The 24,290-nt window shown below is 45.0% G+C and overlaps 1 protein-coding gene across 1 annotated transcript in view; it reads left to right on the forward strand.

Annotated features, from left to right (window-relative positions):
* The window catches only part of LOC138473484 (deleted in malignant brain tumors 1 protein-like), a 1,627,178-nt gene that overhangs the window by 1,394,429 nt on the left and 208,459 nt on the right, over positions 1–24,290 (forward strand). Inside the window, exon 12 of the mRNA XM_069612128.1 lies at positions 15,425–15,439. Coding sequence (XP_069468229.1) covers positions 15,425–15,439 — 15 coding nt within the window. The remainder of the gene's footprint in view (positions 1–15,424; positions 15,440–24,290) is intronic.

Raw genomic sequence — 24,290 nt, forward strand, 5'->3', positions numbered from 1 at the left:
GAGGAGGGCGGCTTTGGCTTGATCATAGGAGTTATCCGTTGGAGTTAATGATTCAAAGATCTCCTGCACGGTCGCTCCTGCGGAATACAGCATCGTGGCCACCCTGCTGTCATTGTCCGTGACCTGGGCGGCCCGAAAGTACATGTCTAGCCGTCCGATCCATCTCCTCCATCGGGGCCCCAGGCTGGATGGGGGGCCCGTAGCATCAAACTCCGGAATAGGCTGTAGGGCCGCTTGCGCCCTGGCTTGGGCCATGGCCAGGGGTGGTGGTTGAATCGGAGGGGGAGCGGCACCAACCGGGCGCGCAGGCAGTCCAGACGTCGTAGGACGCGGGGTTAGCTGTGGGGGGTCCTGCTGAAACAGGTCTGCTAGGCCTTCATCCTGCGAATCTTCCGAGGCCGTGGCAGTCGCACCCTCCAGGGCACCGGGATCACTCATAGGCGCAAGCGCACAGGCACCCTCGTTCCAATCCTGAGGGCCGCAACTTGCACTTCTCCCCACACTGCCACCACCCACGTGATGATGAAAGGGTTAAAGGAGAGTACCTCAAGGCGCCTTGTGTCCACGTGGGCCGCAGAAGCGGGAGCGTCATCCCCCACGTGATGATGATGAGGGGGTTGAAGAGGGTCCTGAAGAGGATCCGTGGATAAATGTTCCCAAAATTGAGCTTTGAAAAGGAATGGGCTGAGAAGGCCCAGCCACCTCAGTCCATCTTCCAGCTACAGCACGACGTCATCGTCTGAAAAATGGCCAAAATATCAAAATTCTGGCATGGGCCTGCGGGTTGTACTGCCCGCAGTCAGTAAATCCAAAAATTAGGCTTGGATGGCCTTCCTACTCCAAACCGGAGCTTTCGGAAGATCCTCCACCTCGTGCGCAAGATGGCCGCCAGCCGCGTGTGGTCCGCGGCCTCAGCGTGATGCGAAACATCCGCGGATGTTTCCTTCGTTGAAGAAAAAATTGTCCGGGATCGCGCTCACCGCCGGGCCCGGGCATCCGACACTCGTCGCCACTGTTGGGGGTCTCTGGGTGCCCCCAAGGCGTGCCCGCGAGCCCCTCCACCCACAGACTCCACACGGACACGTCTGTGTGCTTCGGGCTCCCTGGTCGCTCTAACGCGGCCGGGAACGCCCCGTTTATTTAAGGCGCACGCGGCGACGTGCAACGTCACGCCGCCGCGTGCGTATCCCCTCACGGGGCAACGCCACAGCCTCGCGAGCACCAGATTGTTAAGGAATGGTGTCACAAAGCATGAGAGCCGCAAAGAACCGCGAGTGGCTTCAAGGCTAACCATTAATCCACTCTGATGAGATTATGTGATGCAAAAGAACGTAATGAGAGCCTCGCGCTCTTTACCAATGCTCCGTACATCTCTCACACAGATAGTGCTTCAGACAGGACCCCAGTATTCCACTCTGGGGGTGGACGAGGGTGAAGTGGAGCAGGTCCAGGCAGGGCCTTCTAAAGCAGGAGAGCCCCAAGTAAGCCCCCAACTCACCCTAATCTGAGCCACTCTAGGGGCGAGTCTGCAGGTAGGCTGCCCCTGGTAGCAGAGTCCGGGGAGCCCAGACATGCAGTTGTAGAAGAGCGGTCAGCTGGACAATGCCCCACAATGTACTGTACAACGTCAGGTCTGGTTATTAATCGGCCTCCACTCTGATAGAATTGTAGCAACCAATAGTACTGTAACAGCTCTGGAGGGATGGGTTGCTGCCTTGATAACCTTTAGCCGTGTCTAAATTCCTGGCAGGACTAGAGCGCCTTGCCCTTACCTACTGTGCCAGAAATATCATCTGGGCCACCAGAGGATAGAGATGTGGCTGCAGGGATGTGCAAAGCTTGAGGCGTAGCAAGCGCCTATGTACGTAGTTTATTTGTGTTTACTGTGGAGGACTTTATCAGTTCAGATTAGGTTTTTTTGAGAATGGTGAGAGGACGTCCTTAGGTGAGGCATGGCATCCCCCATTCCGTTTTCAAAATTAACCTTCTATCCCAACAGCTTTTATAGGTTACCGTCAGCCTTTCCCCTTTTTTCCCCCTACAAAATGTCCCCCGGAAACACCACTTTAACACTGAGATGAGGAAGAGGCCAACTAGGAGGATACATCCTCATTTATATAATGCAAAGCTACACAAACACGACTCTGGTACTGAGACAAAGAAGAGGGCCACGGAGGAGTTCACATGGAACAGTTAGGCATGTCCCTTTAACTATGGTCAGGCAATTGATCTAAATGACCCTCGTCTGTGGCCACTTAGCAAGCTCAATGGGTATCAAAATGCAGGCTGTGCACAAGAGGAGAACAGTAGCAGGCGGGAGCTTGGAACCGGCTAGTGCGAGAGAAAGGCTCACCGGAGAGACAGGAGCAGGAGACATGGCTGCTGCAAGCCGTGTCGAGCAGGGACAAGGGATGCTGCGGCCGGTCCAGAGAAGGCCTGGTGGACCTGTACACCCTCCGTGTCGGGCACAAGCAGCAGGACCTGTGGGGTGCTGAAGCACTCCGGTTGCCGTGAGCAAGTGGTGCTCTCTCCGACCTCTGCAAGGGAAGAGCAGAGATTGTGGAAGCTGAGTGAGGAAAGGAACGAAACCGATGGGAGCTGCTGCATGAAGCCGGTGAGTGTAAACACAGAAACACAAGCAAACCCAGACATGTTTCGGCCTTGTTGGGCCTCCGCAGTGAGGTGCAGCTTGGTTCCTAATAGCACAGCAAGCAATGGACCCACATCTGGGCACACCCTCTCTCACATAGTGAGACAAACTAAAACCACACAAGTGATGGGTGGAAAGTTTAGAATCCCAAGAAGGGTATGAAAGGAGAAACAAGTATTGACACAAGCAAAGTGTTCCAGGAATTGCAGTTTAAGAGAAGACCAGTATTGGCTAGAGCCAGAAGAGGGCAGAAAGTGTAATAAAGTGAATGGTGGCCGAACTAGCCACGGTAAAGTGTTGGGAAAGTATAATCCTGATAAAAGGAACAATCTTCGGTGTCAAGGGAAAGCAGTGGACATTTGTTGATGAAAAGCAGATGAGAAAGGGTTCCAGTTGTGTGACTTGTAATGGTTGGACTGTGTGGTCTGACAACCACTCCTAGACTGAGTGGCCCTGTCTGGAAAAGCCATCGAAAGTCAGTATAAAGAAGCTGGTGTTTTGCCACATTTGTTCAAGTGATTTTGGAGTCAGAACTATTTTTGTGGACCAGTGGAAAGTGCTGATGATAAGAGAGTAGGGAAGTGTCCCAGGGAGCTGTGTTGTTTTTGAAGAGCTGGATGATTTGAACTCTTGGGGAAGGGAACCCCGATATTTTGTGAACTGTGTTGAACTTGGTTGTTTATCTAAGCAATAGAACCCGAGCGTCGGGGGCATTACCGTCTCAGGTAATGCCCCGGGGCCCATAGGTAAGGACCCGAGCGAAAAATTGCGTGACCGGGGCACTAAAAGCTTTCTTTTTTGTCCTGAAACGCTGCGGCGTTTCGGCACTGCGGCGTTTAAGGAGAAAAAAAAATGACCAAGAAAATGGCTGCCGCCATGGAAAGGGAAAACGGAGTCCGTTTTCCCTTTCCATGGCGGTCATCGGGAGCGGACGCGCTGGGAACACAAGTGTTCCCAGCGCGTCCGTTCCCGAAAAAGGATCAAAAATAAGGTAAGTGGGGTTGGGAGGGCGGGAGTGGGAGGAAAAAAAAACAAAAAAAACATACCTGCTTCCCCGGCGGGGGATGAGAGAAGCCTCCAGCCATGTGGAGGCGCGGAGCGGGGATGGCCCCGCTCCGAGTCTCCACACGGCTGGAGGCTTTCCTCGTCCCCCGCCGGGGACGCAGGAACAAGAAGGTAAGTGGGGGGGAGGGAGGGGATTTAGAAAAAAAAATTCCTTACCCGAGTCCCCGGCAGGGGGGTGAAGGCAGCCTCTCAGCCGCGGGGAGGCTCGGAGCGGGGATGGCCCCGCTTCGAGCCTCCTCATTGGCTGAGGGGCTGACACGCCCCCCGCCGGGAACAAAGGCCGTAGAATCCCGATGAAGGGATTCCCGGCCGGGTAGGGACCTGGCGAGAGCCAATCAGAATGGCTCTTGCCTTCTGATTGTCTCTCGCCGGGTTACTAATCATTAATATTGCGCACCAGACCCGACGGTATCGGGGCGCAGAAGTTGCAAAAAGATTCACAGCTTGGTTACAAAGGCATAAATGCAAGGCAAAATCAATAAAAGGGAATGCAAATTAACAATGAGAAAATAACATAGACGAATACAGTTACAAGTCATGCTGGTGAGGGGCAATCAAAGGTCTAAAGGCTGTAGGGCAGGTGTCAGACCTTACTGGTCATGGGCTATAAATCAATTGATGAGTTTCTGTCTAAACTGTAGATATGGCTGGTCCGTTCATATAATAGGAGGCAGAGAGTTCCACAGCTGAGCAGCTCTTACAGGAAAGTGGCATCCACCACCTTAGACAGTTTAGCTCTTTGGACAGTGAGGAAATTAGCATTCGCTGATCAAGTGGGCCTGGTCGAAGTTTTTCTACAAAATCTTTCGCTAAGGTAGAGAGGGGCTGCGTTATTGAGAAATTTGTACGTGAGCGAGGTGGTTTTAAGCTGAATTTTGTCGCTCGTAGAGAGCCAGTCGTTTTGTCTTCCGATTTCGAAGATGTGATCTCTCCTAGAGATGCCCAGGTCGGCTCTGAGGGCAGTATTCTGGACAGTTTGAATTGTCTTTGTGATGTACTTGTTGGGGCCAATGTAGAGAGCGTTACAGTAGTCCAGTTAGGACAGTATGAGGGCTCTGTCAAGGGTGGTACAACTATCTTTGGATAGAAAAGCTTTGCCTGCTCTGATGAATTTGCATGTGTATGCAGTCGTGGATGCCATAGGCCAAATCCTTGTCGTAATCTCTGGAAAGTGGAAGGAGAATCTGGGTATCATCGGCATAGTTGGTGTAGGTGATACCAAGATGGTCCAAATCATCGAAAAGGGGCTTGGTGAAAATGTTGTACAGGGTAGGCGAAACACAGTATCCCTGGAGTACTTCACAGGTGATGTGGGGTGGCGTCTGCAGCAGCAGACGGTGAGAAGACTCTCATGGTCCTATTACTAAGAAATGATTCAATCCATATAATGGCTTCCTTGGAGAAGTGCGCAGCTGATTGCAAGTGGTTGCCAAGGACCTTGTGATCCACAAGGTTGAATGCGGCTGAGAAATCTAGAAGGAGAAGAAGTGCTGATTTCCCTTTGTCCCTGAGTTCGTCTATTTGAGCTTTGAGGTCGATTAAAGCAGTTTCTTTTCCATGTTGAGGACGGAAACCTAATTGTCGCACTCCTAGTAAGTGGTTGTATTTAAGGAATTTTTGGATTTGTAAATAAGCAACCTTATCTATTATTTTAAGGAGAAAGGGCTCTGTGGTGATAGGTCGATAGTTGGTAGGGATGGAGGGGTCTAGCGTCTGTATTTTCAAGAGATGGGGTACCCAGGACTCTTTAAGGTTACTTGAGATGGAGCCAGATGTAAAGGAGGCATTGATAAGCTTCAATATGAAGGATGCCAAATCTCTTGCTGCGTCCTTGATGAGTTGGGCAGGGCATTGGTCACCCTGACAGTTTGAGAGTTTAAGTGACAATATGACTTTTTCCGTCTCAAGAATAGTGACTTTAGAGAAGTTGAAGCAGGTAAAGGGGTTCTGGGGGCATGTAAGGGGGGTATCGGAGGGGGCAAGGTAGAAAGAGAGGCTTTTTTTTGCAATTTTGTCTTGGTGGGTGGATATTTTGTTGGCTAGAGCAGACTGAATATTAGTGCACCATATTTTATCCTTCGTACAGGTGTCTTGAACGGGGATGAAAGTTTCTAATTCTTTAAGGATTACAAATAGCTCCTTCATGCTAGATTTAGCTTGTGAAATTCGGTTGTTGTAGGATTTGTGTTTCGCCAGACAAATTTCTTTTTTGTAGCGAGCTCATATCTTGTTAAGATTGGTTCTATTTTCTGGGGAAGGGAGTAGTCTCCAGGTTGTTTCGCATCTTCTTTTCTCCAAGTGTAAAACTTTTAACTGAGGTGTAAACCAGGAGTTAAGGTGTACTTTAGGTTTACTGTGTCTAATTTTGGGAGGGGAAATGGAGTCGAGAGATGTCGTCATGATTTTATTGTATTCCGCGACTAGCATATTAGGGTCCATGCTGTCCGGTAGGGCGTTGAGGGTTGGAAGAATCAGAGGTATAAGAGTATCTGTAGTGATATTCTTTTTATTCCTTGTTAAGGTTGGAGGGGCAGTGATCACATTTGTAGTTGGATGTTTGATGGTGATGAGGTTAAAGGACACTAGGTGATGGTCTTTTTTGAGGGTTGATAGCCGTACAAGTGGGATTACAATTATAGTCCGCCACCCAATCGATGGTTCTTCTTTTGTCCTGGGTAGGTAGGTTAACTTTCTGTGTCAGTCCTAGTTCTGACAGGGTCAGGGCCTTGCTTGATGCGTGTTTATCAAGAAGGTCATTAAAACTCAAGTTGAAGTCTCCTAATAGAAGAATTTGTGATGTACTTTTTAAGTTGTCTGAGAGCATAGAGGATAAATCTTCCTCGAAAAACCCAATAGGGCCTGGAAGTCTGTATAGGAGATGAATTATCAAAGTCTGTGAGTTAGCGATGGGCAATTTACCTGTGAAGGCCTCACAGGAGGTAAAGTGTGGGGATGAGTCTACTCTTGTGGCCAGGCTGGCTTTAGCGATGAGGGCAATGCCTCCTCCTCTCACCTTACACCTATCAGCCCTTAGGATAGTGTAACCGTCTGGGACAGCTAGCATGATGGCTGGGCCTGCCGCCTCATGCTGCCAGGTTTCAGTAATGGCCAGGAAGTCATAGTTTTCAGCCAAATTCAGATCGGATATCTCTATGGGGTGCGCGATTAAAGATCTGGCATTTGTTCATGCTCCTTTAAGATATGAGGTGGAGTTGTCTGTTGAAGGTGGGGTTGCTTGGGGAAGGGGAATCTGAGTACAAGCCAAGAGCTGGGAGAAGCTCAGAACTTTTATTTTGAACACTTTTTATTTTGATGCTGACATCCTTACACATTGTATACAGTTAATTGTGAGGGCAGCTATGGGTTTTGGACACAGACTGACTTTTGATTTGGACTTCCTGGCGCAGACTATCTTTAGGTAGGGAAATCCATCCTGGAATTTAAGGTAATACAATTCTGTGAGATGAAACTTGAACCTGTTGCCTGTTTATGACCCATGATGCCTTTGCGGTACATACTTAGTGTAATGTTGAGACGGCTGTGTACAGAGTGTACTTCTTGGCAAGATGAGAGCGGTGTCGGGCTTAATTTTGGTGGTCATGAAGACATGCCTATGCTAGTTTTCATGTAGAATATGATATGGATGTTGTCTTACATAGTTGTGTGCATACAGTTGTGAATGGCAGGTGCACTTAGCAGCCAGAAGGGAAGTGGTGCAGTTCATGATGTCATCTCATTGCAGTGGTCGAGGCATAGGTATTCAGTCTCATCATGTGTTGTGGTGCCCCCTCGATGCCATGGAACCCCCACCTCCTTATGATTCCTTATCTTCTACGGGCATCATGTGGGGGGTATATGTATGTGTTGCCTGGCTGATGAGGGAGGCAGGATTAGGTCTAGGGGAGCAACATGTCTGCAGTGATAGCAGTGTACTTGGGTAGGGTCCAGTCACAATAATATGTAAGCCTGATGCCAGATTCCCTTGCAGGCTTTTTTCTTGTCCAAGCCTGGTGGGTGCATCAAGGATCCCCCTTCCTTTGGTCCTCTCTGAGATGTGAGAAGCCCAAGGGTATTCAGTCCTTGTTAGGCAGAGTTTGTATGCAGTACCCTTTGGCAGCACTACACACAACTAAGAATACAGGTGTAAGCAAAGCAACCTTTGGTATAAGTCTGTACTCCACAGTTTTTGGTAGTGGAGCTGAGCAGCCAGGCTTATCTCAAGAGGGGAATGTGAGTAGTAATGATGTTACACAGAGGTCTACAATCTCAGGTGTTCAAATAAACTCTTACACTCAAGCTTTCTTGGTTCAACACTTATTCATTCGTTCAACAGTCAGTTATAAAACATTAACTAGAAGGAGGCATTTAAATATCATACACAAATATACTTCATTACTATATTCGTTAGGTTTCTGAGGCATTCAGACTACTTTGAAGGATGAGCAAAATGGCATTTAGAATACTTTGAAGGAGGAGCAAAAAGGAATAGGTTCAGAACATAAAAGGATTACAATTATTCTTAGACAGTGCAGATACTTTGAGTTCACCAGAAGAGTCAATTCAATTCAATAGGCTAGGCCAAAGTCAATGGGCTAAAGTCTTGGATAGGATAAAACGGTTCTGGTAAGTAAACGGTAAAGTCTCTGTAGAACTTCTCAGAAGTAGTTTGTAAAAAGAAGAAGTATATGTTAGGTCACAAGCTGATTAGGCCTGCAAGTTGCAAAAGTTTCAAGCACTTTCACCGTGAGAGGTAAGTACTCTCAGTCCTGTTTCACAGTACCTTACAAATGAAGAAAAAGATGCAGCTGAAGACTTCTGTTCCTGGCAGTTCCTGCAGATCTCGCTGTTCCTGAGCCTCAGTTGTGGGGACAAGAGGGAGGATGTCGGGGGACTCCTGTACTGGGACTGGTCGGAAAGCTGGAACTTGGCAAATCTTCAATTCCGGTAGCTTTAGTAAAGCACACAAACTAGTATCCCTCTCCCTGGTTATACAGTTTCCTGCAGAACTCTGAGGAAATTCAACCAGCTCCGAGATAAGGTGTCCAGGAGGCTTACTCTCGAGTTGATTTCTCCCACCAACTCAAAGAAAGAAGTCGTCCTTGAAGGGGCTTCTGTGTCAAGGTGAACTTGGCGATTCAGACCTACAGCAGGGCTTCACCGGGCAAACCAATGGTCCAGGAGTTGCAGCAGCTGTCCTCTTCAAGCTTGTCTTTGGTTCTTTTGTTCCAGTGGTCGACTCTGCCTTCCAAGCCAAGAGACCGGTGTTTTATTCAGTTCTCTCCCATTCATTCCAGCCTAGCTGTCACACACCCAGCAGGATGGCTGTCTTTGCCGGACAGTCAGCCAGCCAATCATACCAGAGTGCATTTGGGTCTCCTAGGAGAATAAGCACAGGGACCTTGGGGCACCTCCCCCACTTCCTGCCTACCCAGACCCTCGGGCGTCAGAGGCGTTCTTCAGTCCTGAAGCCCGCCAAAGGCAAATGAACAAAGGAACCAAACCTGGTTTGGCACGCAGAGAAAAACTCTAGAAGTACCTTGCTACAAAGAAATGGTGAAAAAAGAAGACCGGACCTGTGTAAACAAAAGGGGCTCAGACGCCATCTTGAAAAACATGGCTCCCGCGATTTAACGTTACCGGTGTTCGCAGTCAGGAAAAATCATGGTAGTTCGTTGTACAACCACTGCTACCAGCCATTTCGCGAGGAAAGGGTAGCATTTGACTGCTACGTGAGTATCTAGACACAGGGGATACTAAGTAACCTCTCCAGCACTCTATTGTAAGATAGAGTGTGCTGGATCTAGGAATTTAAAGAGACTAGTAAAGTCAATTTCACTTTTACTTACTCTAGGAAACAGTATTTTATCCCAGAGAAGTTATTTGAACCTTGCGAAAGCCTGAAAAGGTTTAACTGTGTCACTGCACTGAGGGTGCTGTGTGACACAAATTAAAAGATGATGCCTATGGAGTCGGTTATACTCCATAACCAAAAGAAACACAAGATTAAAGCACATTTCAAAACACATGAGAGAGTGGGAAAAAGGGTCACACTCTCTCCAGGTAAAAAAATCAAGTCCTCAAAATCCAGCAAAGTTGCTGGGGGTCTCTAAGGTGATGGGAATTAGCACATTTTTGAGAATTCTCCCCAACACTCGTCCCCCCCAGACTAAGGGACAGGAGGATTTAATCCACCCCTGGATGAATCTCCCTACTCCAGCCGGTCATACATTCTGGAGACACCATCAGCATTTTGGTGATTACACCCTGAGCTGCGTTCAATGATAAAATCAAACCCCTATAGGCTGATTGACCATCTTATCAATTTAGGATTTTCCCCCTTCATCTGCATTAACCATCTCAAGGGTTGGTGGTCTGTCTGAATCACAAAAGTAGATCCATACAAGTATGGTCTAAACTTCTTCAGAGACCACACAATGGCAAAACACCCACGTTCTATGGATGCCCACCTTGTCTCAGGTTCCTTCAGCTTCCTGCTGATGAAGCAGATTGGGTGTTCCTACATTTCTCATCCAGCTGACTCAGAACTGCACCTATAGCTGTATTGGAAGCATCTGTCTGCACAATGAAGGCTTGGCTGTAGTCAGGAGCTCTTAGAACTGGAGCTTGACAAAGGGCTTTCTTAAGTCATTGCCTTAGTGCACTCCTTATTCCACCTGACCTTTGTTTGGTTGAGGAGACCACATTCAAGGGAGAAGCTGCGGACCCATAATTCTCTATGATGTTCCTATAATAACCAGTGAGACCTAAAAAGGCTTTCACTTGGGTTTTTGGGTTTGAGTAGGAGGGGTGGCCGATTCTTGTACAGCTTGTTCTTTGCTAGGCAATGGCATTATTTCAGCTCCTCCTACCTCATGTCCAAGGTAGACCACTTTACTCTGACCAATTTGACATTTACTTGCCTTTATGGTCAGATGGGCCTGCTCAAGAGCCTTTAAAACATATCCTAGGTGGTCAAGATGTTCTTTCCAAGTAGGGCTGAAAACTGCAATGTCATCAAAGTATGCCATGCAGAAGTCCTCCATCCCATTCAGAACTTGATTCACCATCCTTTGGAATGTAGCAAATGTATTTGTTAATCCAAAGGGCAGTAATTTAAACTAGTAGAGGCCTGCTGGGGTTGAAAATTCAGTTTTCTCCTTGGCATGGTCTGTCAGAGCTATTTGCCAATAGCCCAATGTTAGATCAAATGTACTCAGGTACTTGGCTGAACCAAGTTTGTCCTCCAGTTAATCTGTCCTTGGTAAAGGATGGGCATCAGTCTTAGTGACTGCATTTAGAGCTCTATATTCCACACAGAACCTCAACTCCTTGGATCCTGCCTTTGGCACTAGAACAACTGGTTGAGGGCTCTATAACCCCCGAGATCAAGCATCTTGTTGACCTCTCCTTTATATGGGTTCTTACATGGTCTGACATTCTGTGACCTCTGCTTTTAACAGGTAAACAGTCGCCAGTGAGAATATCATGCTGGCCGCAAGGGGTCAAGCCTGGTGATAGTGAAAACAGAGAGGCAAACTTATTTAACAGAGATTTGCACTCCTCCTGTTGTTACAGTGGCAGATTAGAAGAGAGATTAACTCCTTTTATCTTCTCATCTAAAGGTTGTCCCCTGAGGAGGTCAGGTAGAGGTTCACTGTCCTCCTCCTCCTCCTGAGCAGAGGCTAGAAGCAAAGCTCCCACTTCTGGTCTAGAGAGATAGGCTTTTAGATGGTTGGTGTGAAAGACCCTGGGGGCCTCCTTAGGATTGCCTAAATCCACCAAATAATTGACCCCTCAAAGTTTTCACACAACCTTGAAGGGTCCAATCCATTTGTCCTGTAAGGCCCTCTGCCTTGTAGGTACCATAACTAGAACTTGATGGTCTTGAGTAAACTCAAACAAGTTGGCTTTCTGGTCATGCCAATGTTTCACAAGAGCCTGACCTACTTTCAAGTTATCAGAAGCTTCTGTCATCATGTGTGTCAGTCTCCTCCGGAGACCTCACACATAGTCAGTGACTCTTACTGGCTTAGGGAAGGAGCACTCTCCAACCCCTCCTTAATTTATTTATTTATTTATTTATTTGTTTATGGTTTGTTTAAACCTTTTTAAAAAAGTTCATCAGAAAACGCTACAACATTTAAGACAATTAAGTTCAATAAGAATTCTTTCAAATATATTAAGAACAACATTAAAATGACAATTTATGTAAAACTGAACATAACGATACATCAAAAGATAGGACGATTAAGATAATTCATTTCGATAACAATTCATTCTTTCAGACATATTAAAGACATAGTTAAAATTCACAGTTTATGCGGAAGGGTGCAAAACAATACATCTTGTTGATCAGAAGATTCCTACAGATCATTTAAGATAGGTCACAGAAGTTCTTCAGAAATGCCATTATTCTAAGTTTTAAAACAGTGGAGCTATTATGCCTAATCTGATACCATAAAAATTTGGTGTCAACAGAGTGCAGGTGTACTACAAATTGTTCAAAGTATAGAATATGTTACTTTAGTAGTGCTGGGCATAGCAATAGTAAATGTAACAGAGTTTCCTCAATGCCTTCATTCTTACAATGTCTGCACCAACCCCATTCATCATTCAGGAGTTTCCATCTTTTCAAGATATAGTTTGTTTTCAAAGTATCGAAACGGAACCTCATGAATGTGTTTCTAAAATTCCGAGAAGGATATTTATCCAGGTAAGTTTCAGGAACAGGGTAAAATTCCGAACACGAGTGTATCTGATTAACCATTTTGGATTGCTGGATCGAATCAAGAGTCAGTTGCCAAACATTACATTGGAGTATGTTCTTTACTTTCAAGGGATTCCTTATCAGCATCTCTATTGTAACACCTGCTTTCAACAAAGTGTCTTCAATAACCATTTTCAAATTCAAGCAAACAACGTTAAATTGGTCTTTCGCTGCAATCGTATAAAGTGATGTGGCATTATTTATCAAACATTTCCTCCACAGCAGCATCTTTCTCCATAAAATAATTGATTCTAAAGACTGAAGGCCAAATTCATATCTAATTGCTTGAATTGGAATACATTTAGGAATAAAAAACAAAACACCTTTCCACATATTGCGTTCAAGTTTTTTCATAAAATCCGTACTCTCAAGCTCATAAATTTCTAAACCGTATGTGAGTTTTGGAATACCGGAAATAGTATAAAAACATTTCAACGGAGTAGCCGTAAATCTACCGAACTTAGCATCAATTCTCAACATCTGTCTCCGTATCGTCTCCGCTTTCACTTCTAAATTCCTTTTGATCATTGTGATAGCACCATTAGCTGTAAGTGGTATCCTAAATATTTCAGTGCAACCTGATTTTTTAAACGTTTACCTTCACAGAACCAAGTTAGAGAGGATTGATTTTTCTTCGGCTTTCCCATTCTTATAATTATCGTTTTGGAATCATTCATTTTCAAGTGTAAACCAGCAGTAAATACAACAAATGCATTTATCAATCTCTGCAAACCAATTTTTGTGCAGTCTAACAATAAGAAATCATCTGCATATGCTAACCATTCTAACGCAGTTTCTCCCAATTTAGGCGATACCAAACCTTTACCCGCGATTGCACCAGCAGCTTTAGAAACATATAAATTATATAAAGTGGCAGCTAACTTACAACCTTGTCTTAGGCCATTAGAGATTGATATTTCTGAAGAGAGCCGCCCGAGTGAGTTGAGTCTGACCTTGATCTTTGTGCCAGAATATAGGTCGATGATCATTTCCAATAAATGTTTAGGAATCAGTAGGTCACTCAAGATCGACCATAAAGTATGTCTATCAACAAGGTCTAAAGCTTTAGAGAGATCCATCGAAGCTACAAAGATAACATAGTCTGACTTTTTTAGGGTTTTGGATTGCAAGCTTTTCAAGATAAGTCCGCCACAATCTGTTCCTATCTTTTTTTTAAAGCCTATCTGTTTAGCATCTAATATATCAGTGCTGGTGAGCCAATCGTCAAGTTCTTCAAGTATAATAGCGGTAAAAATCTTATATTCAGGATCTGAGATCGCAATTGGCCTGTAGCTTTCGGGCAAGGTTCTAGGACCATGTTTATAAATTGGGATCACAATAGCCAGTCTCCATGAGTGCGGGATAAGCTTGGTTGTGAGGATTTCATTAAACAATACATGCAAGAGGTTTCCCCATAACTGCGCATCAGTTTTTAGAATTTGGTTGGATAGATTATTGGGTCCCGGTGCCGCTTACTTTTTGAATTTAGCAATAATTCTACTAATATTAGTACAAGAAATATCCAGAATCCATCTGGAGTTTTTCGCAACCGGAACATATCGTTATAACTATCATCACCATACATCTTAAGAAAATGATCTTTCCAAGTTCTTTCACTGAGCAGGGTAAGCAATATTTCTTTTTGTGTAAGCTGAATCCCGTTAATCATCATCCAAAAGTTGGAGATATCTTTACCTTTAATCACAGCGAGAATTTTTTCACCATCTAGTTGGTCCCTGGCCACTCTGTGAGAAATTTGCCAATTCTTATATCGTTGTTTAATACCTCTTAGCTTCTTATCCCTTTCTGGTACACTACATGTTTCATTCAAGGCACAGCGAATGTCTCGTCTTAACTGTTTTTTACGATTTAGAATGTCAATGTCGAAAGCATGTACATGGTTACGGGTTTGTTTCGTAGTTTTCTTATCATGACATGTAGTAATGGAAATTTCGTTAATGTAATTCGTAAAGGAGGTCGATGCGAGATGATATGAACTTTCTTCATGCGTCATATTCATATAGTTTTTTAGTAAGACTGATGTAAATCTTTTTGTATTGGAATAAGACCAACGTATACGGGTGCCAGTCATGTTCGCAATCAGGCCTGGATTGTAGGTTACATTATGTTCTATTTCATCAGCATGTGTTATGAAAATTGACAAGAGGTTATGGTCGCTGGTTGACATTTTCTGCACCAAAAGGTTGGATACGTATTTATCCAAGCCATTAGTGACAAAGATGTAGTCAAGGAATGAGCTGCAACCTCTAGCATTCCATGTATGAGCAGAGTTAGGTATTTTCACTAGACCCATAACTTCAAGGAAATTCAGCCAAATCGCTCCTCTTAACTTAGCATTACCATTCGGAGCTCTAGGTAACTTGCCACCCAAAATTATGCCACACATTAGGGCGTCAATTTCTGTACTATCTATATCACAATCTGCATTTAAATTACCAGCTATCATAACCAACCTGTTCACCTTTATGGCACGCCAAGCATCGATTTTTGCAGTTACTTCAGCTATTTCTTTAATCAGCTGCATTTCATTATGTTTCAAAGGATTCCAATATACATTGATAATACATATATCAATGAGGTTGCATCCAATTTTCAAAGTACATGTCACTGCCAAAAAGAATTTCAGGGTTGACCATACATCAGTGTTCCCTGCCTCCAACGAATGTTTACATGCAATTAGCAAACCCCCATCGGCCTTCCTTTGGGTCCTTTGGTGACAGGTAGTTGCCAAGTATCGTGGTCTTCCCAAATTAGATTAGTTGTAGCCCACGTTTCTTGCAAAAAAATCAAGTCAAAAGATAACAAGGTGTCTGTAACGGCAGTATTACATAACAAATGCACATGGCCTCTAGAGTTCCAACATGCAATAGAAGTTTTACCAGTAGTGCTAAAGAGGTTTGGCTAGAGCATGGAGCGACAAGATAGCCTCCCTAAGAGCAAATGTCAGTCCTCTCCACTCCTGTTTTTAAGTATCAAAACCTTCCGTATTATTCAGATTTGTTTTAGTGGGATCATTGGTACTGGTAACCCCTAGTTTCTTTGTTACACCATTCCTGTCCTGTTGTGGGTCAATATATGTATATGGGTAAATGTCAAATCCTTTGCACTGCAAGTTCTCAGCTTCCTTCAACAGCAAGTTTCTAACAAGCGGTGAGGGAATTACTAAGCGCACATAATCCATGCTTTGTTTGTGAAAAAAATCTACAAGAACAATATCGGGTGATGAGATCAATGCCAGTGTGGGAATGGTGGCAAATAGTGAAAGGATGTAAGGGCGACTCAGCGAAATCTGTTGGCCTTCAGTAAATAATGTGGTCATTATCAGACTGGGTTAATGACTCAATGCTGGTTTCTTTAAATCTTGCCTTTCATCCACCACTTCAGCATGTTCGTACGCCTTTTGAGTTTGCCTTACCCCCTCGTGAGGGGGTTCCTGTTCGTAACTATGGTTTTCCCTATTATTAAATTGATCATGTAATATTTTTCTCTCAATAGTTGCAATTTCATCTTGTTTAACAGAGAATTCACCATCTACAGCCATAACACTCCCATGCTTGCCAGGTTCTTCTTTATGCAATAAAAAATCAGTACCATGTTCGACTATAACCGTCAAGTCGTGAACCTGGCCTTTAACAAGGTCAGCCTCGGACCTACGTTCATCGGGTGGAGCTGAAGGTACATTGCTACATGGCTCAGGTATCAGGTGACTAGAGTTGGATATTTAATTGTTACCATTCCAAGCAGATTGCAAAATGTCACCCAGGGGAATATAGGGGGTTAACTGAAATGCTTTCGTTTTTAAAGTGGGGACAAGGTTAGCTGGTGGTTTCACCATATTGTTTTTCGAATTAGAATTATTACATAACACAGCATCCCTAGTTTCTTTAGATACAATTTCAGCAGTTTTTCCTGCTGCATTCGCTTTAAAGATCTCAACAATGTCAACCAAGCCAGATTTTAAGGAAGACAGCTGTGAGCGAATATCAATAATTTCCATTTTCTTTTTCATGGTGTCAGCAATCGAGTTTTCCGCTTTGGTATACCCATCCTGCAGAGCAGATTTAGCTGATTCCAAAAATTCATCCGGTGCTACAGCTTCATTTGCTCTGCAGGGTACCTTCTCTTTGCTTGTCTCATTATTGCCAACCAACCCATGTCGATCTTCGTCAATCATATTTTTAAAGTTCACAACTCTTAGGTATTTCCGTGGCGTTTTGCACAAATTTTTCCTCTTTCTTGGATATATTTGCGTTAGGCAATATACTTACAGAAGGAGTAAGGGGTTGATTTCCCTTTATGCTACCCGAGGTATCTATCCCATCAAGTTTAGGTTTTGGCACATCTACATTGCACTGTGAGATCTTTACCACATCCGCGGAGACACTTAAGTCAGAAACCTCTATACCACCTTTATCAGTGCCTTCATTGTTCATTACAGTTGAAGGCTTAATAGAATTGTGACAAAATATATCGTTAAGTTTCAGAGGGACTTGAAGAACGGACGCATTTATTTGGGTCAACAGCTCAGTATGCCTTCTTAGTTCACTCAGATTCAGTCTGTTAAAGATTCCCATCAATGTACATAAGTCAGTATTATTTGATTTATCAATCGCAATCCCAATCGGAGTATCGTCAGTCACTTCATCCGAGAAGTTAGGATTGCTTTCAGGTTGAAAAGTATCTGTATTGGCCGTTTTAAAGACAGTAGGAGTGTCATGAAAAGACTGATAGGCCAGATCACTGATATTTCATTCCAAAGAGATTTCAAAATATCTTTTTGTGGGTGAATTATCAGATCTTCTGCAAAAAGAGATTCAAAGCTTACATTGGGTTGCAAATAGTTATTTTCAAGCTCGTCATTTAAGTTTAGCTGGTTTGAGCACGCTTGCGCACATACTAACAACTCCTCCTCCTCCATACATGGGGGCGGGAGAGGGAGTGCAGCTGCACGCGCTAGGCTTGCCCTGCACGTCGAGACTGCCGTAAAAAGGTCAGCACGGGGATCTTTCATCATGTCACCAGATTTCACTTTCTTGCCTTTCATCTTGGTGCAAGAAAAGTATCAGAACAAGTCTAACCCACTATACAGAGTGAACTAGAAGTGTACCCGTTAATATATGGTTAGCCAAGAGAGAACAAAAGAAGAGAAATCCACAATAATAACAGAAAGCACACTATCTCAAAAATCACCCTTACCAAGCAAAGCCCCAACACTGCAGCTCGTTTCACTACAGGTAATCTGCGGAGGGATATCGCTCAGTGAAACCAGTAGAAGAGCAAAATAATTGGCCAGCACCATGCACCGTGCACTGCTCACTGTGAACAGTGAACAGTAAACAGTGCTTGCAGGTGCTTCGAGGTGCGCGTGCAGGTCCGCTGCACTGTGGGTAGATGTAGGAAGTGGTCGGGACAACCTGGGGGCGGAGTCGGTGACGCTCACTAAGAATCAAAAAGAGATTATAGTATAAGTAAGGTTATTTGGTATCATAAATAGACTAAAGAGCCCGTAGATAACAATAGGCATGAGTCCGTGAGTCCAACAAGTCCAGTGATATCAGTAATATCAACATAAGAGCCAATTCAGCGTGCATTCACCTCCAAGCAACAACGGTGTTGCATTCAAAGACGTCCTCTTGCTCGCGGTCTTGCTAGCAGCAGCATACGAGGAAGTTCATCCATTCGGTCTGCACAGTAAACAGTGCTTGCAGGTGCTTCGAGGAGCGCGCGCATGTGCGCTGCACTGTGGGTAGATGTAGGAAGTGGTCGGGACAACCTGGGGGCGGAGTCGGTGACGCTCACTCCAGGCAACAACGGTGTTACATTCAAAGACGTCCTCTTGCTCGCGGTCTTGCTAGCAGCAGCATACGAGAAAGTTCATCCAGTCGGTCTGCACAGTAAACGGTGCTTGCAGGTGCTTCGAGGTGAATTACCAAATTACCATTATCTCAACCTGGAGCTGGTCACATCTTCCCGAATATAAATCCTGGGAAATTAATGTGGACCAAGAGGGCAAGTTCTGTATAAAGTAGAACTGAGTGATAGTGGACAGGATAAAATAGGATTCGGCCTCAATGTTGTATCGCAATCAGCGATTAACAATGGCACATCTTCAAAGATGTACCTTACCAGGGCGGAGTAGTGTCCAGCATGGTATAGTTAGCACGCAAGTAGCTTCAGCTTACAGATGAGTAGTCTTTCGCATAAATTCTGCTACGGAACCCGAACAGATCTCCTCCTTAATTAGGGCCAGTGGACCTCTAACTGGATGACCATAGAGGAGCTCAAAGGGACTAAATCCAACTCCCTCCTGAGGGACTTTTCTATAAGCAAAGAGAAGGCATGGTAGTAGAAGGTCCCACTTTCTTCTAAGGGGTTCTTCTAAAGCACCTATCATGCTCTTCATAGTACGGTTAAACCTCTCTACAAATCCATTGGTCTGGGGATGGTAGGCAGTTGAGAACTTGTAAGTTACTCCACAGTTTTTCCACATGGCATGTAGTGGGACATAAAATGAGATCCCCTGTAAGAGATGACCTCCTTAGGAAAACCTACTCTGGTAAAAATACCAAGTAGGCCTTAGCAACTGCCTGGGCAGTAACAGTCCTCATAGGTATAGCTTCAGGATACCTAGTAGCATGGTCTACTACAACCAATATAAATCGATTGCCTGAAGATGTTGGAGGGTCTAAGGGACGAACAATGAGCTATCCCCCCGGGAATAACAATTGTCCCGGGGGGATAGCTCAGCGGCAACGTGCGCGCCTTGGAAGCAAGACTACACGAACAACACAGGTTCGATCCCCGGTCCGTGCTTAGAAACCTCTGGGTGTTTAAGCATGTTATAAATACGCAACTACAAGTCTACTGTAGTCTCCTGGGGTAGACTCAATAGGTTCATTGTAGAGGAGGCCATCCTCCCACTACAACCTGTACTCCCCTGGCTCTTGCCCGTACAGCTGGGAAGCTGCCTGTTGGCAAAGTCCTTCAAGAGTAGGCCACTCTTTGACCTCTGCTGAAGTCTGCCCCACAGGGGCCACCTTCTGCCAATAAAGACTGCAGCTCGGGATGGTCTTTAGGATCCAGATCTCCAACAGGGGGAAGGTCTTCTTCCAGCTCTGAATCTTCAGCAGCGGATTCAACCTCTCCCTCTCCTGGTTGTTTCTCACACTCAGCCTCAGCTGGTGGAGTAGTCACAGGTGTGACTTTGGGCAGTCCTCTCGGGGATGTCCTAGTCTGATGCACAGGAGTGTTCTCTTTCTTGTTTCCTGAGACCTTGGGTTTCCCCTTTGTCTCCTTTTTCCTGGAAGTAGAAGTGGACATTTCCTGTGGACTGGGTGCTATAGGTTCTCCTGTAACAACCTCTTGAGTCATTTAGGGTGAGCTCTCTGGCCTTCCTTGTCTGCTCCTGTTTCCTTTTACTGGGAGGCCTGTGGGTGCTTGATACAACTCCAAGCGTTTTTAAGTCATTCCCCAACAGGACTCTCCCAGGCACCTCACTTTGTATACTAACAGGTATTCTGACAGTCATGTTGTTGCGCTGGATGAGAGCTGGCAATCTTGGAAGCATTTGGACAGGGCCTCCAGCAAGCTTAGTGAGGCCTTTGGGTGCCTTAGCAACATCCTCGGGTTTGGAAAAAGGTGTCATCCACCACTGTAATGCTGGTCCCAGTGTCTCTAATGGCAAGGGTCTCCTGACCATTTACAAGTACACGGTCCTTGTAATATTATTATGTGTTATCTGGAATAGAATTATAGACATCTAAATTCTGCTGTTTCCACAGACCCAGGGACACCAAAGAAACAATGGCAGAGACTCCAATTGGGTCTTCAGCCAATAGTTGAATGTTTCCACTTGCCATATGTACTTCTTCCTCTGGGGAAAAGGCTAAGGATGCAGTGAGGACCCCTGAAGGTTTACCCTTGCATCTGGGATCCCATTTCATATGGTCAGTTGACCCACAAGCATAACATTTTCCAAATGTTTTGACAAATAGGGGCTTCTACTGAGCTCCACCTGGTTTGGCACCAGAGGTCTCACTAGACTGATTCGGTTTCCCTTGTGGCTTACCCTTTTTATGTTTGGGGCCCTCTTTTGGATTGGAGGTATTAGAATTCTCTTTGGTATCTTTCTTGTGCTGCTTTCCCTCATCCTTCTTCTGAGTTACCCCAGAACCCTTGTGAGTAGCCCTGTTGGCAACCTACAAGTCAGTAGCTTTTGCTAGCTTCTTGGGATCAAGCTCTTTAGAGGCAGCCAAGTGCTGTCTCAGTTCAGGAGAACTGGCATCAAAAATAGAGTCCAACATAAACAGATTTCTCATTCCTTCAAAAGTGTTAACTCTGTATCCCTTAACCCATCCATCTAAGTTTCTCAAACAAGCACACGCCCAGGTAGCCCAAGGGTTACCATCATGCTTTTTGAGGGTCCTAAACCTCCTAAGGTACTGGGAAGGAGTTTTCCCAAATCTTGCTATCAAAGCTAGCTACACATTTTCATACTCCATTACTGCATCAGTTGCAACTGGGGGAGCCTAGACAAAAGCCAAGGAATCAACTGATTCCCTGTGAAACCTTGAATCCCATGATTGTACTCAAACATTGCTAACCAATCCAAAACATCAAGTTTAATCTCATACATACTCACTGCTTCTTTAGGCATCCAGGGTCTCTTAGGACTGGAAGACCTAGAAGACTCTGGGATAGAAACATTTTGAAGAGACAGTTTCTTCATTTCATGAGCATGTTGCATTTCCAGTTCCCTTAGTTTGAGTTCTTGATGTTTGCTTTCAGTTTGTGCTTGGAACCTTTTGAATTCTAACTCAAGTCTCATCTTCTCAAGAGAGACCACCTCTGGACTCAGTACTGGACCTGGTAGGGTCCCTGTGGCTAAAGGTTGAGGCCTAAGAGCTTATTGAGGTACAGAGGGGCTAACATCTGGAGACTCCTCTAACTCTTCTGACTCTTCAATAACATTAGAGTTAGACTCTGAATCATTATCATCCTCATCAACATTTTCCACATTTGCTGAAGGAGTAGGGGTGACAGCCCTACTTCTCAGACTTTGATAATTGAACAATCTTTCAATCAATTCATTTTTCTTTCCTTTATCAGGGAGGTTCCTGTCCTTACACTCATCTTTCATTAGATCTACTGTTAGAATGATCAGGGCTTCCTGTCTGAAGTTATATCAGGCATGATAAAATTGATTTTCTAGTGGTGCTTAGCCTTGTGAAGGTTACTATTTGAACAAAAGTAAAGCAGAACTCTCAATGTAACAACTCTACAATGTATCCTCACTGCTTGCCACCAGTGTTAAGCAGGGTTTGTATGCAGTACCCTTTGGGACCACTACACACAACCAAGACTACAGGTGTAAGCAAACCAACCTTTGGTATAAATCTGTACTACATAGTTTTTGGTAGCAGAGCTGAGCAGCCAGGCTTATCTCAAGAGGGGAATATGAGCAGTAATGATGTTACACAGAGATCTACAATCCCAGGTGTTCAAATAAACTCTTACATTCAAGGTTTCTTGGTTAAACACTTTTTAATGTATTCAACAGTCATTTATAAAACATTCACTATAAGGAGGCAGTTAAATATCATACACAAATATACTTCAGTGCTGTGCTCGTTAAGTTTTTGAGGCATTCAGACTACTTTGAAGGAGGAGCAAAATGGCATTCAGAATACTTTGAAGGAGGAGCAAAAAGAAATAGGTTCAGAACATAAAAGGATTACAATTATTCTTAGACAGTACAGATGCTTTTAGTTCACCCAAAGAGTCAATTCAATTCAATAGGATAGGCCAAAGTCAATGGGCTAAAGTCTTTTGGATAGGATAAAACGGTTCTGGTAAGTAAACGGTAAAGTCTCTGTAGAAGTTCTCAGAAGTAGTTTGTAAAAAGAAGAATTATATGTTGGGTCACAAGCTGATTAGGCCTGCGAGTTGCAAAACTTTCAAGCACTTTCACTGCGAGAGGTAAGTACTCTGTCTCGTTTCACAGTATCTTACAAATGAAGAAAATGATGCAGCTGAAGACTTCTGTTCCTGGCAGTTCCTGCAGATCTCGGTGTTCCTGAGCCTCAGTCGTGGGGACAAGAGGGAGGGTGTCAGGGGGACTACTGCACTGCACTAGGACTGGTCAAAAAGCTGTCATTTGGCAAATCTTCAATTCCGGTAGCTTTAGTAAAGCACACAAACTGGTGTCCCTCTCCCTGGCTCTACGGTTTCCTGCAGCACTCTGTGGAAATTCAACCAGCTCCGAGATAAGGTGTCCAGGTGGCTTACTGTCGAGTTGATTGGTCCCACCAACTCAAAGGGAGAAGTCATCCTTGAAGGGGCTTCTCTGTCGAGGTGAACTTCCCCATTCGGACCTGCAGCAGGGCTTCACCGGGAAAACCAACGGTCCAGGAGTTGCAGCAGCCGTCCTCTTCAAGCTCGTCTTCGTGTTCTTTCGTTCCAGTGGTCGACTCTGCCTTCCAAGCCAAGAGACTCTCCTTTTATTCAGTTCTGTCCCATTTATTCCAGCCTAGCTGTCACTCACCCAGCAGGGTGGCTGTCCTTGACAGACAGTCAGCCAGCCCATCATACCAGAGTGCATTTGGGTCTCCTAGGAGACTAAGCACAGGGACCTTCGGGCACCTCCCTCACTTCCTGCCTACCCCAGTAACTAAGACGCGAGAGGTGGTCTTCAGTCCTGAAGCCCACCAAAGGCAAATGAACAAAGGAACCAAACCTGGTTTGGCGCGCAGAGCAAAAGTCTTGAAGGACCTTTCCACAAAGAAATGGCGAAAAAAGAAGACCGGGACCTGTGTAAACAAAGGGGCTCAGACGCCATCTTCAAAAACATGGCTCCCGCAATTTAACGCTACCGGTGTTCGCAGTTGGGAAAAATCATGGTAGTTCATTGTAAAACCACTGCCACCAGCCATTTCGCGAGGAAAGGGTAGCATTTGACTGCTACATGAGTATCTAGACACAGGGGATACTAAGTAACCTCTCCAGCACTCTATTGTAAGATAGGGTGTGCTGGGTCTAGGAATTTTAAGAGACTAGTAAAGTCAATTTCACTTTACTTACTCTGGGAAACAGTAGTTTATGCCAGAGAAGGTATTTAAACCTTGGGACAGCCTGAAATGGTTTCCCTGTATCACTGCACTGAGGGTGCTGTGTGACACAAATGAAAAGATGATGCCTATGGAGTTGGTTAGACTCCAAAACCAAAGGAAACACAAGAGTAAAACACATTTCAAAACAGAGTGGGAAAAAGGGTCACAATCTCTCCAGGTAAAAAAATCAAGTCCTCAAAATCCAGCAAAGTTTCTGGGGGTCTCTAAGGTGAAGGGAATTAGCACATTTTTGAGAATTCTCCCTAAAACTCCTACTCCCCTGGGATCATCTGAGCAGGTGGCCAGGGAAAGGCCATCTCTCTTGGATCCTGACACTTGGGGTGGAGAAGCGAGGGAGGATCACCTGGGTGAAGGGTCCTTGAGGATTGGGAGTGGGGAACCTTTGGGTGAGATATGGTACCCCCTTTTCCTATTGATGAAAAACCTAACCCTCCCCCAACCTTTATTTATTTATTTATTTATTTAATATACATTCATCATTATTTTAGATTACAGCATATTTCATAGTGGGATATTATAAGCCAGCTCCCCTCACTTTCCCCCAAGTGACAGTACTGGGGTGAGGAAGAGACGACTAAGAGTTGTGCACACCAACATGCAGTTACACCACTTTGGTACTGGGACGAGGAAGGGGGCCTCAGAGGAGTACCGTTGCAAA

The sequence above is a fragment of the Ambystoma mexicanum genome, chromosome 8 (assembly GCF_040938575.1).
Source record: "Ambystoma mexicanum isolate Mex_15411 chromosome 8, UKY_AmexF1_1, whole genome shotgun sequence".
Lineage (NCBI taxonomy): Eukaryota > Metazoa > Chordata > Amphibia > Caudata > Ambystomatidae > Ambystoma > Ambystoma mexicanum.